Below are 12202 nucleotides of genomic sequence, written 5' to 3'. Positions count from 1 at the left end.
TGATTCAGACTCTGGCGCAGCTTTGAAACTTGTTCAACATTATAAATGTGGTGTTGGAATCGTCAGGAAGACATGACCTTTCATGGTAAATTACCATTAACTCATATTTGAGAAGATAACACAAATTTGAGATTTCTTCCACCTCGAAAGACAAAAGGTAGCAGATGCAAGTCATTATGTCCTACAAGTTTCCTTCCGAGCTACACATTGTCCTGACTTTTGTTGCTTCTATTTTAATAACTGTGCCTAAATAGTCTCAAACTTCAGGAGGACCAGTTCCAATACTGTAACCTCCTCCCACCCTGCCCCCTGTAAAAACGCCATCCCATATTCCCAATTCCTTCGTCTCCGCCGCATCTGCTCCCAGGAGGACCAGTTCCAATACCGTACAACCCAGATGGCCTCCTTCTTCAAAGACCACAGATTCCCCCCAGACGTGATCGACGATGCCCTCCACCGCATCTCCTCCACTTCCCGCTCCTCCGCCCTTGAGCCCCGCCCCCCCAACCGCCACCAGGACAGAACCCCACTGGTTCTCACCTACCACCCCATCAACCTCCATATACATCGTATCATCCGCCGTCATTTCCGCCACCTCCAAACGGACCCCACCACCAGGGATATATTTCCCTCCCCTCCCCTATCAGCGTTCCGCAAAGACCACTCCCTTCGTGACTCCCTCGTCAGGTCCATACCCCCCACCAATCCAACCCCCACTCCCGGCACCTTCCCCTGCAACCACAGGAAATGCAAAACTTGCGCCCATACCTCCTCCCTTACCTCTCTCCAAGGCCCCAAGGGATCCTTCCATATCCGCCACAAATTCACCTGCACCTCCACACACATCATCTATTGCATCCGCTGCACCCGATGTGGCCTCCTCTATATTGGGGAGACGGGCCGCCTACTTGCAGAACGCTTCAGGGAACACCTCTGGGACGCCCGGACCAACCAACCCAACCACCCCGTGGCTCAACACTTTAACTCCCCCTCCCACTCCACCAAGGACATGCAGGTCCTTGGACTCCTCCATCGCCAGAACATAACAACACGACGGTTGGAGGAAGAGAGCCTCATCTTCCACCTGGGAACCCTCCAACCACAAGGGATGAACTCAGATTTCTCCAGTTTCCTCATTTCCCCTCCCCCCACCTTGTCTCAGTCGATTCCCTCGAACTCAGCACCGCCCTCCTAACCTGCAATTTTCTTCCTGACCTCTCCGCCCTCACCCCACTCCGGCCTATCACCCTCACCTTGACCTCCTTCACCCATCACATCTCCATCACCCCTCCCCCAAGTCCCTCCTCCCTACCTTTTATCTTAGCCTGCTTGGCACACTCTCCTCATTCCTGATGAAGGGCTTTTGCCCGAAATGTCGAATTTCCTGTTCCTTGGATGCTGCCTGACCTGCTGCGCTTTAACCAGCAACACATTTTCAGCTCTGATCTCCAGCATCTGCAGACCTCACCTTTTACTCAAACTTCAAAAAACCTACTTTGATCAATAACAAAACATCAAGAATTGTGAACTGCCCTTACCATCTGTGGAACTTGCAGGACTTTCCTTAGTTAGTTGAAAGTCAGTTACTTCAAATTGTGTCTTAACAGTCCCACCCATTTCACAAAAATCTTTTCCATATGACAGGGCCACCTCTCTCCAATCTACAATGCCTGTATTTGGAGAATCCAAAGCCAACAAACCCTACATTTCACAAAGAAAGAGAAAATATAATGCAAGAAAATGTGTACACAAAAAATTATTGTCCTACTATCATATTTCATCTTTAGCTTATTTATTTAACATCAAAATAGTTTGAGTCCTTTTAGAACCTAGAAGCTTTTTATTTGAGGTCGTAACTTAAAAGTTAAGATTTAATAAATCTATTATTTAAGAATCACACAACACCAGGTTATAGTCCAACAGATTTAAATGGAAGCATACTAGCTTTCAGAGTGCCGCTCCTTCATGCCTGATGAACAACTACCTGATGAAGGAGCAGCGCTCCGAAAGCTAGTGTGCTTCCAATTAAACCTGTTAGACTATAACCTGGTGCTGTGTGATTTTTAACTTTGTACACCCTAGTCCAACACCGGCATCTCCGAATCATGACTATTATTGAAGAAACCTAGATCTGAAATTTAAAGAAAATAAATGCAAAGAAAATCAAATATTTTGTGACTTTAGCTTGATTTAGATTTTGATAAACATTTCAGAAGTTTGAGAAGTTTTTGCTCAAAAACTGCATGAATCCACATAAAATTTTGTAAATCAGTTTTTTAGATTAGAATCAGTCTGACCATTGAGGCACAGACAGTCTCACACAGGGCACCTCACACCTTAAATGCATTATCTGGGCTGACATGACACCAGTTGTTAAAGTTCACTTGAGAATATAACTTTTAAAGAAGTTTTGAGATGTTCATTCTAAAAGATGAGAGACTTAACAAACAATCCAGGTCTTTTTCAATATATAATTTCAGTTACATCACACTGTAAACTTCTGCTATAAATTCTGTGTCTTCCAAATAAACTTGTTGGACTATAACATGGCATTGTGAGATTTTTAACTTTGTACACCCCAGGCTAACACCGGCATCTCCAAATCATTTCTGCATTTTGTTTTGATATCAAGTCAACAGCACAAATTATCCAACATTCTTTTCATTTATTTTGTTAAAATGTACAATGTTAATATAAGCATGCTAATAAAAATGCTAAATGTCATTCAGTGCAAATTGCACTTGCCTATAATTATATTCTAATGTGAAGATAAAGTTGCCATAGTCTCAGAGTACCATAGGGCTGCTCCCTCATTAGAGAGAGAACTGACGTTCAGTTTAACCTGAGGGTCATTATACCTCAGGTGAAGGACAAGGTTGCGAACATGTGATCTTAATGTTGACCTGAGCCAGCATGGGAATTGAACCCATTTTTCTGATGTAAAAACTTTTAAAATTACAATAAGGAAACTCCTCCAAAATAGTACTTTCTACTTTATTGTCTCAACTTCCTTTAAAGAACGTTGTTGTGGTTCTGTTCGCCGAGCTGGAAGTTTTTGCTGCAAACGTTTCGTTCCCTGGCTAGGGAACATCTTCAGCGCTGATGATGTTCCCTAGTCAGGGAACGAAACGTTTGCAGCAAAAACTTCCAGCTCGGCGAACAGAACCACAACAAAGGACACCCGAACTACAAATCTTCAACCAGACTTTAAATCCTTTAAAAAACAGATGGACGGACACACTCTCTCTCTCCAACCCCCACCCCTCCTCACATGCAAACACACACACATCTATAGCTATGGGGTGAATTTACATTAAGAGTCATAGAGATGAGCAGACCCTTCGGTCCAATGCATTCATGCTGACCAAATCTAGTCCCATTTGCTAGCATTTGGCCCATATCCCTATAAACTCTTCCTACTCATATACCAATCCAGATGCATTTTAGAACATAGAACATAGAACAGTACAGCACAGAACAGGCCCTTCAGCCCATGTTGTGCCGACCACTGATCCTTATGTATGCACCCTCAAATTTCTGTGACCATATGCATGTCCAGGAGTCTCTTAAATGTCCCCAATGACCCTGCCTCCAGAACTGCTGCTGGCAATGCATTCCTTGCTCTCACAACTCTCTGTGTAAAGAACCCGCCTCTGACATCCCCTGGTGTTGTGATTTTTAACTTTGTCCACCGCTGCAAATGTGTTGCTGGTCAAAGCACAGCAGGTTAGGCAGCATCTCAGGAATAGAGAATTCGACGTTTCGAGCATAAGCCCTTCATCAGGAATAAGAGAGAGAGAGCCAAGCCGGCTGAGATAAAAGGTAGGGAGGAGGGACTAGGGGGAGGGGCGATGGAGGTGGGATAGGTGGAAGGAGGTCAAGGTGAGGGTGATAGGCCGGAGTGGGGTGGGGGCGGAGAGGTCAGGAAGAGGATTGCAGGTTAGGAGGGCGGTGCTGAGTTGAGGGAACCGACTGAGACAAGGTGGGGGGAGGGGAAATGAGGATCAGTCGGTTCCTTAGGCAGGTGCTGAGGAAGGAGATGTGGCTGTGGTAACGGGTCTGTTTGAGAACGTGGCTGAAGAGCTTCTGTGCAGAGGAGATGACCTGGGGGGTGCAGTGAGAGAGGGACTCACTGAAATCCTTGTAGAGGGAGGAAGAGAGCTTCTTCAAGGAAGGCATCCTTGTAAGAGGATTCGCAGTAGGTTAAAATCTTCGAGTAAAAAATGAGGTCTGCAGATGCTGGAGATCACAGCTGCAAATGTGTTGCTGGTCAAAGCACAGCAGGTTAGGCAGCATCTCAGGAATAGAGAACCCCCAGTCCAATACTAGCTCCTCCATGTCCTTTAAAAGGAGCATAAATTACAAAATAAAAACTTTCAAAATATGCTTGAAATATCTTTCTTCCTTTAATGATCCAGTACCTGGATAGTACAGAAAATATATTGACTGTGTAATTGCCAGTCTGTGGGGATTAACTAATCTATCTCTTGGCAATAGTTGGGGCATTATAATTCCTACAAGCACCCTAGCATAGAGAATGCAATAAATAAGTCAGGTTCTGACTCTTAATGTTTAAATAGTGACCTTTCTAGATAGCATACATGAAGCCACCGGGAGACAATCCGTCACCATAATGCTAAATGATTAAAAGAAAGACTCCACAATCACTGTCTAATCAAATGTGGCAAATAATCACTTGGGTGAATGGCTAGAGGGTGTCTACCACTCAAACTATACATAAGTAAAACCTGACACTTTCAGAGATTCAAGAATTTTGAAATGAGTTCTTAAAACATTTAGAAAGCTTTACTTTACAATAGGGCTCTCGCTCCTGAATTTCCTTCGCATTAATAAGTTTCAGGTCTCGGACATTGTTCTGTAGTCCACGTTTATACAATGCCTTTAGTCTTGAGATTTCTTCTCGTTCAACAGCAACAATAAGCTTTAATTTAAAGAAAAATAACATTTACAAATCAGGTATAGCATCTAGACCTAGGAAGCCTACAAGTTAAACTACTAACTGACTCAAAAAAGTTAATTTTCTGTATGAAATTGAACATAATACAAGATCATGTACAATAGTTCATTTTTGTGTTTTCCATATAAACATTTTTTCAGATTTTTTGCTCAACATTCAGAAAGTAAAAGCAGATGTTGATTACTCTCTGGATAAGAATAATTTCACCAACAATCCCAGAGGTCTTTTTCGTTCACTTTAATCTGTAACGTCTTGTTCCAATCCCAGTTTAATTTGCCACAATATTCAAGAATGTTGTCCTTGCTTGCTATACTTACATGCTTGACCAGGTTTAAAAATGCACTTCTCTGAGTGTCTCCCTTGTGAGGCAGAAGTTTACACCCCTCAGTGGGTTTTAAGGCAAGGGGCAGTTGGGTGAGCCTATAACTGCAGTATGTGGCCTGTTTGTTGCCTGCCATGGAGCTGCCTCCCATTTTATGGGGAACAAACTCTTGTGTGGCCAAGTATGACCATCCTACCCATGCCCCTATTCTAACCTAATCAGTGGATAGAAGCCCACATTATGTGACAGCTTTAGTTTCTGGCATCAGATAACACGGAGTATTTTGTTTTGCGATCTCCTTTGCCAGTTGCCCAAGCCTCTGACTCATCAGGGAAGTGGTCACAATTAACTCTGGGAGCAAGGGTGGGAAAGCCCTACCACATGAAAAATTCTGCCCCGTGGTGACAAAAATATAGAGATAATACCCAGAGATCTGGTCTGACCAGATCACTGTTTTGTTTGATTATGATTTGCTTTGATTTGTATTCCACGGTTTTGGCACTGTAAACTTATCATTCAAAATACTTTAAATTACATTGACTGGATGTTTCCACCATCAAGTCCGCAAAAGTTCTGGATCTTTTACAACCTCTTTTGCTTCTTCCTGCATCATTCAGATAGCATGTATTGATCATTGTATTGGCTTGGTTTTGCCTCTATTAAACTTCATCAAATGTTTTTAAAGTACACATGTACTTTTTACGTTAAACTTTGCACCAAGTATTATTTTGGCATCACCTGAAAATCCAATGAAAAATTTGCAATATAATTCTTAGAAACAGTAGGAACCCCAGGTGATGGTTGGGCACAACCAGTCTGCTCCATCCCAAACTGACTCTTTGAACAAGTACCTATTGTTTTCTATCTTTTCCCCCATTTCTTAACCATGCTGAAGATTTATCCTCAGTCACCACATCAATGATCATAGTTAATGGCACTTGCTGTAGAAGTTACCAATTTTCTGTAAGTTTAGGTACAATACACATCGAATTCATCACAGTCCACTTAGGATTTGACTAAAGATAGGTCAAGGAGGTTTAACAGGTCATGTTAACAGGGAGTGAAATATTTATTGACTGCGCATTTCACTTGATACATGACATACACGTTGCATTGAAAGTTCCTCTACAATTTCCATTACAAAAATAACCAACTTATTTGCAATGTTTATCAAGCTGTAGATGGAATGCTGAAAGGCATTTCCAAAATCTAATGGTGTTACCACTTGCCAGTCTCATAAAGAACCAGGTCCACTGTCAGGGTAATTGTTATTGAACAGAGACACCACATGGTGAAAGCAAAATATCGCTCTGGCTGCTGGATGTCCCTGCTGGGCAGTTTCTTCTGCAAAGCTTAATCCAACAGGTTCATTGGTTTTTGTTTGTGCAAGGTAAATCAACAGGTAATTTTACATTCATTTAATTTTTGAGTGAGGCAAGATTGGACAGACTGCAGGAAATAATGGACACAAATATTTAAAAAAAGAGAGAGAGGTTTAAGTAAACAGAAAGGACTTGAGAAGAACGGATACAAAAAAAAAAGAGATTAAAGGCATATTTTTCCACTCGTTGAGTGGTACAGTCAATGGCACAAAATATGGGAAAATACAGTAAAAATAAGACAGGTCAGAATCTCAATGCTGAGAGAAGGTTTTGATTTTTTACCTCATGGTTTAAACAGAGTTCAGAATCTCGCTTGTTTTCCTGTATTTGCATCACATGTTTCATTCCTATGTAGCTTCAAATTCTTTTCCCTTCCCCTGAGAAATTAGATGGCACCAGTTCATGAAATGACTGTCAGAACAGTAACCTTACAACTGCAGCTCAACACTTGCTTCGCTTAGCTTTCATCTAGATCAGTTTCCATCACAATGTACAATGCACATATCCATGAACATATCTTCCTCCACTCTTCATCTAGACATCTATAAACCAACAGCCTCAATACATCATCATGTCTGCTCTTGAATCAACTCTCACCACTTTTGCCCTTCACTCTGCAGTAAGGGATAGTTAGTTACAACTTGCATGTTTCTGCCAGATCACTGTGTGCAGGGACATATGGAGGATGCATTTTATGGCTCTTCACACCATTTCTTAGTGCTGGGTCACTTCATACTGACTTGGAGGCTGTCAGCTTGTATGCCTTGCATTGCTTTTTATTCATAGATTGTCAATGGAGTACACATATTGATGTCGTAGGGTTCTATATAGCAATATTACTGGCCAGCAGATTACTTAGCAGACACGTTACATAAGCCTGAACCAAATGACCACTTTGGAAACTCAAAGGTGACCATTCCTTAATTGAGTCACTGTAACTATAGTCAATGAGCTCATCTGATTCCAGCCCAGGGATTGGCTGCTTTCCATCAGGCACTTGGTTCTACTGGAGTCCAGGGATTCACGAATTTATCATTTAGAGATTTGGTGACTGTCATGCCAAGCTTATCAAGTGAAACTTGTTTCTCCCCCTTCAGTTTTACTGGGTTAAAAATCCCAGAACTCACTCCCTAATGCCATTGTAGTCCACCTAATCAAGTGAACTATAGTGGTTCAAAGGCACAGCTTACCACCCAAGTCTGAAAGTAACTAGAGATGGGCAATAAATGCTGGCCCAGCCAGCGATACCATGTCCCAAGGAAGAATAGAGACAAAATAATCCACTAATATTTTATTATAACACTAATATATGGGGGATAAGGTTAAATCCCAGCAGGCTGTACATGCATCAACCGGAGTTGAAAAGGTAGAAGAGAAAGTCCACTGAATCAAAGGATGAAAGGTAACATTACTTTTAAATACCCCAAATAAACAACAAATTGAATTTTCATATCTTTAATTCAGGTGTGTTGAATTTATATAGGTATCATTGTGATGAGCTTATAACGAAAATACAGCAAGAAAACCCCATAAATAGCACATTCTAATTGCACTAAATAATGCTGTGAGTGCTTTGTTGACACCTGAATAAAATGCAGACATTTTCCAGGGAATGAATTGTTTCAAATCCATCACTTATCTTGAATATCTATGGTCAATTGAAAGATTTTTGTCGAATCATTGGAGTTTTTTTAAATACTCAGAACTTTGAATCCTGTATGAGCATTCAATTGAACACAGCCAAATTGATTTTGCTCCTGTAAATGTGTGTTTATTAAAGATTATAAAGCTAGCAAACTGAAAAATAGCATGTTCCTGGTGTATAGTAGATAACTGCACACACAGTTTTGATTTTCTGTCAACATATATATTAGTCATCAAGAATGTTATAATTTACATGTAAACAAATGAAAAATAGGTTATACGCTAGTATTAAAATGCGGGATTTCACAACTGAAAGATATTTGAGATTTTGGAGAAGATTTGTAGCTCAGGTTGTGGATCATGTTGGAAATTTGCTCACTGAGCTGGTTGACTTGTTCTCAGACTTTTTGTGATCGTGCTAGGTAACATAATCAGTGAGCTTTCAGTGAAACGTTTGTGTTCTGTCCAGCTTTCTATTCATCTGTCTTGGTTTGTTGTGGTAGGTGATTTCCGGTTTTGTTTCTGAAAAGTTGGTAAATGGGATTCAAATCTAAATGTTTGTTAACAGAGCTTTGGTTTGAATGCCAGGACTCTAGGAATTCCCATGCATTTAGCCTGTCCCAGAATGGATGTATTGTCCCAGTTGAACTGGTGTCCCTCGTTGTCTGTGTGTAAGGATACTAGTTTTAGTTGGTCATAACTTTTGGTGGTTAGTTGGTGCTCACGTATCCCGGTGGCTAGTTTCCTGCCAGTCTGTCCAATGTACTGTTTGTTGCAGTCTTTGCAGGGTGATTTGTATATGATGTTCATTCTGCTGGCTGTTGATATGGGGTCCTTTAAGTTCATCAGGAGCTGTTTCAGTGTGGTGGTAAGTTTGTGGGCTACCATGATGCTAAGGGCTGGAGTAATCTGATCATCATCTCCGAGATGTCTTTAATGTATGGCAGGGTGGCTAGAGTTTCTGGGCATGTTGTGTCTTCTTGGTTATGTCTACTGTGCAGGAATAGATGGATTGCACTTATCAGGTACCAATTGTTCTTGAATACGTTCTAGAAGTGTTTTTCATCAGCTTCTTACAGTTCCTGGGTGCTGCAGTGTGTTGTGGCTTGTTTAAATAATGCTCTGGTGCAGCTCCGTTTGTGGGTGTTGGGATGGTTGCTCCAGTGGTTGAGTATCTGGTCAGTGTGTGTGGCTTTCCTGTAAACACTGGTTTGCAGCTCTCCATTGGCTTTTCATTCTACTGTGACATATAGGAAGGGGAGTCTGTTGTTGTTCTCTTCTTCTTTGGTGTACTTTATAGTGGTAAGGATTTTGTTTTATGTGTTTGTGGGCTTCTCTTAATTTGTTGTGTTTCGTGATGACAAAGGTATCACCCAAACAGTGACCCAAAGCTTGGGCTGGATCATGGGAAGGACTGTTGGTTCTAACCTCTGCATAATGGCTTCTGCTAAAAGTCCTGTTATTGGTGATCCCATAGGCATCCCATTGATTTGTTTGCAGGTCTTGTCGTTGAAGGTGAAGTGGGTTCTGAGGCACAGGTCTACTAGCTTGAGGATGCTGTCCTTGCTGTTGGAGTTGGGGCTGTCAAGCATTTGTGTCCTAGATTCGTTTAGCAGTGAAACTAGTCTTTCTTTGGCCAGGGTGATGTTTAATGATGTGAATAGGGCCGTCACATCAAAGGAAACCATGACCTCGTTGTCCTCTACCATGGTGTCTTTGATGATGTTAAGGAATTCCTGGGTGGAGTGGATGGGGTCTTCTACAAGGGGTTTCAGTTTGCATTGCAGTTCCTTTGCTAGTATATAGTTGGTTACCAGGAAGTGAGACTATGGGTCGGGGGGGGGTGGGCGGTGTAGAAGAGGGCCTTGTTTATGTACATCTGGTAATCTGTAGAAACAGGGTGCGTTGGATCCTTCAGGTTTCATTCTTTGGAGGTCTGCCTCGTTAATCTCACCTGTCTTGTGTAGTTTCCTCACGGATGCTGAGGAACTCTAGCCACCCAGACATACATCAAAGACATTTCGCAGATGATGATCATACTACTCCGGCCCCTTGGTAGTCTACAAACCTACCACCACACTGAAACAGCTCATGATGAATTTAAAGGACTCATTCCAGCAACCAGGACAAATGTCATATACAAAATATCCTGTAAGGACTGCAACATTGGTCAAGCAGGCAGGAAACCAGCCAGCAGGATACATTAGCACCAACTAACCATCAAAAGACATGACCAACTATCACTGGTATCCATATACACAGATGCCATTTCAACTGGGACAATATATCCATCCTGCCTCAGGCTAAGCAAAGACACGCATGGGTTCCTAGAGTCCTGGCATTCAAACTGGAACTCCACCAGTTTGGACCCCATTTACCAACCTCTCAGAAGCAGAACCAGAAATGATGTCACCTACCACAACAAACAGAAACAGATAAATAGTAAGCAGGGCAGAACACCAACTCTTCACCAAAGGCTCACTATTGATATTACTTGACATGGTCACAAAACATCTGAGAACAAATCTACCAGCTCAGCAAGCAAATTTACAACCTGACTAAAAGATATCCTAATTCAGTAGCAGTGTGAAACTGTTACAGAGTAAGCTGTACCTCAAGTTTCATACATAAAACCTAGGCAGGCCATTTTAAAATCAAAATTAATTTATCTCATTTCAAGATGCACTCATATATACTATACAAACAACAGTAAAGGAAACATAAAGCATTAGAAGTACTCACTTTACCACATCTTTTATAAGGGATACCTTTCTCCTCACAATATGCATAGCTTAGTTGAGCACCTCGCACACAGAGTTTGGCCTTCAAAGACCCTGGAGTATAGTAAATTCCACTGTGAATAACTCCACTATTGTGTCCACTCTGGTGGAAAGCTGAAAAAGATAATAATTAATTTTTGTGGCAGAAAACAAAAAGGCTAGAGTTATTTAACTAATGAATTGTTTTGTAGTACAAGGGCAACAACATTTGCATCTGGTCTTTGCACTGGCATATTAAAACTAAGACTAAGGTACTGTTTAGCCCAGTTGCTGGTATTGTGCACTCATACTCAAAATCACTTCACACATGGAGTGATTTCCTTATCAAAAATATTTACTAAACTACCTCCAAATACTGGAAAAGCAAATCAGAGCAAGGCTTATGCACTGGGAAGTTTGCTGAACAAAGAGACCATGAAGTGCAGGTTCATAGCACTTGAATGTGGAGTTGCAGGTAGACAGGATAATGAAGGAGGTGTTTGGTATCCTTGCCTTTATTGGTCAGTGCATTGCGTATTGGAGTTGAGAGGTCATGTTGTAGCTGTACAGGACATTGGTTAGACCACTTTGGAATACTGCTTGCAATTTTGGTCTCTGCTAAAGGATGTTGTGAAACTTGAAAAGGTTCAGAAAAGATTTACAAGAACGTTGACAAGATTGGAAAGTTTGAGCTATAAAAGAGAGGTTGGGCATGTTTTTTCTGGTGTCAGTGGCTGAGGTGTGACCTTATGGAAGTTTATAAAGTCATGAGGGGCATGGATAAGATAAATAGACAAAGTCTTTTCCCTGGGATGGGGAGTCCAAACTAGAGGGCATAGGTTTAAGTGAGAGGGGAAAGATTTAAAAGGGACCTAACAGGGCAATTTTTTTCACGCAGAAGGTGGTGTGTGTATGGAATGATCTGCCAGTGGAAGTGGTGGAGGCTGGTACCATTACAACATTTAAAAGGCAGCTGGATGGGCATATGAAAAGGAAGGGTTTAGAGGGATATGGGCTAAATGCTGGAAAATGGGACTAGATTTATGTAGGATATCTGGTCGGCATGGACAAGTGGACTGAAGGGTCTGTTTCTGTGCTGTACAACTCAATGACTTTA

General features: G+C 41.6%; 1 protein-coding gene across 1 annotated transcript in view; it reads right to left on the bottom strand.

Moving 5' to 3' along the window:
- The window catches only part of l2hgdh (L-2-hydroxyglutarate dehydrogenase), a 37212-nt gene that overhangs the window by 20471 nt on the left and 4539 nt on the right, over positions 1–12202 (bottom strand). The window contains exons 3-5 of the mRNA XM_060828462.1: positions 11069–11220; positions 4811–4942; positions 1539–1701 (exon numbers count right to left, since the gene is read on the bottom strand). Coding sequence (XP_060684445.1) covers positions 1539–1701; positions 4811–4942; positions 11069–11220 — 447 coding nt within the window. The remainder of the gene's footprint in view (positions 1–1538; positions 1702–4810; positions 4943–11068; positions 11221–12202) is intronic.

This window comes from Hemiscyllium ocellatum, chromosome 8, assembly GCF_020745735.1.
Source record: "Hemiscyllium ocellatum isolate sHemOce1 chromosome 8, sHemOce1.pat.X.cur, whole genome shotgun sequence".
NCBI classification, from domain to species: Eukaryota; Metazoa; Chordata; class Chondrichthyes; order Orectolobiformes; family Hemiscylliidae; genus Hemiscyllium; species Hemiscyllium ocellatum.
Note: the sequence above shows the minus strand (reverse complement) of the source record. Positions and strands in the feature narration are given on the sequence as shown.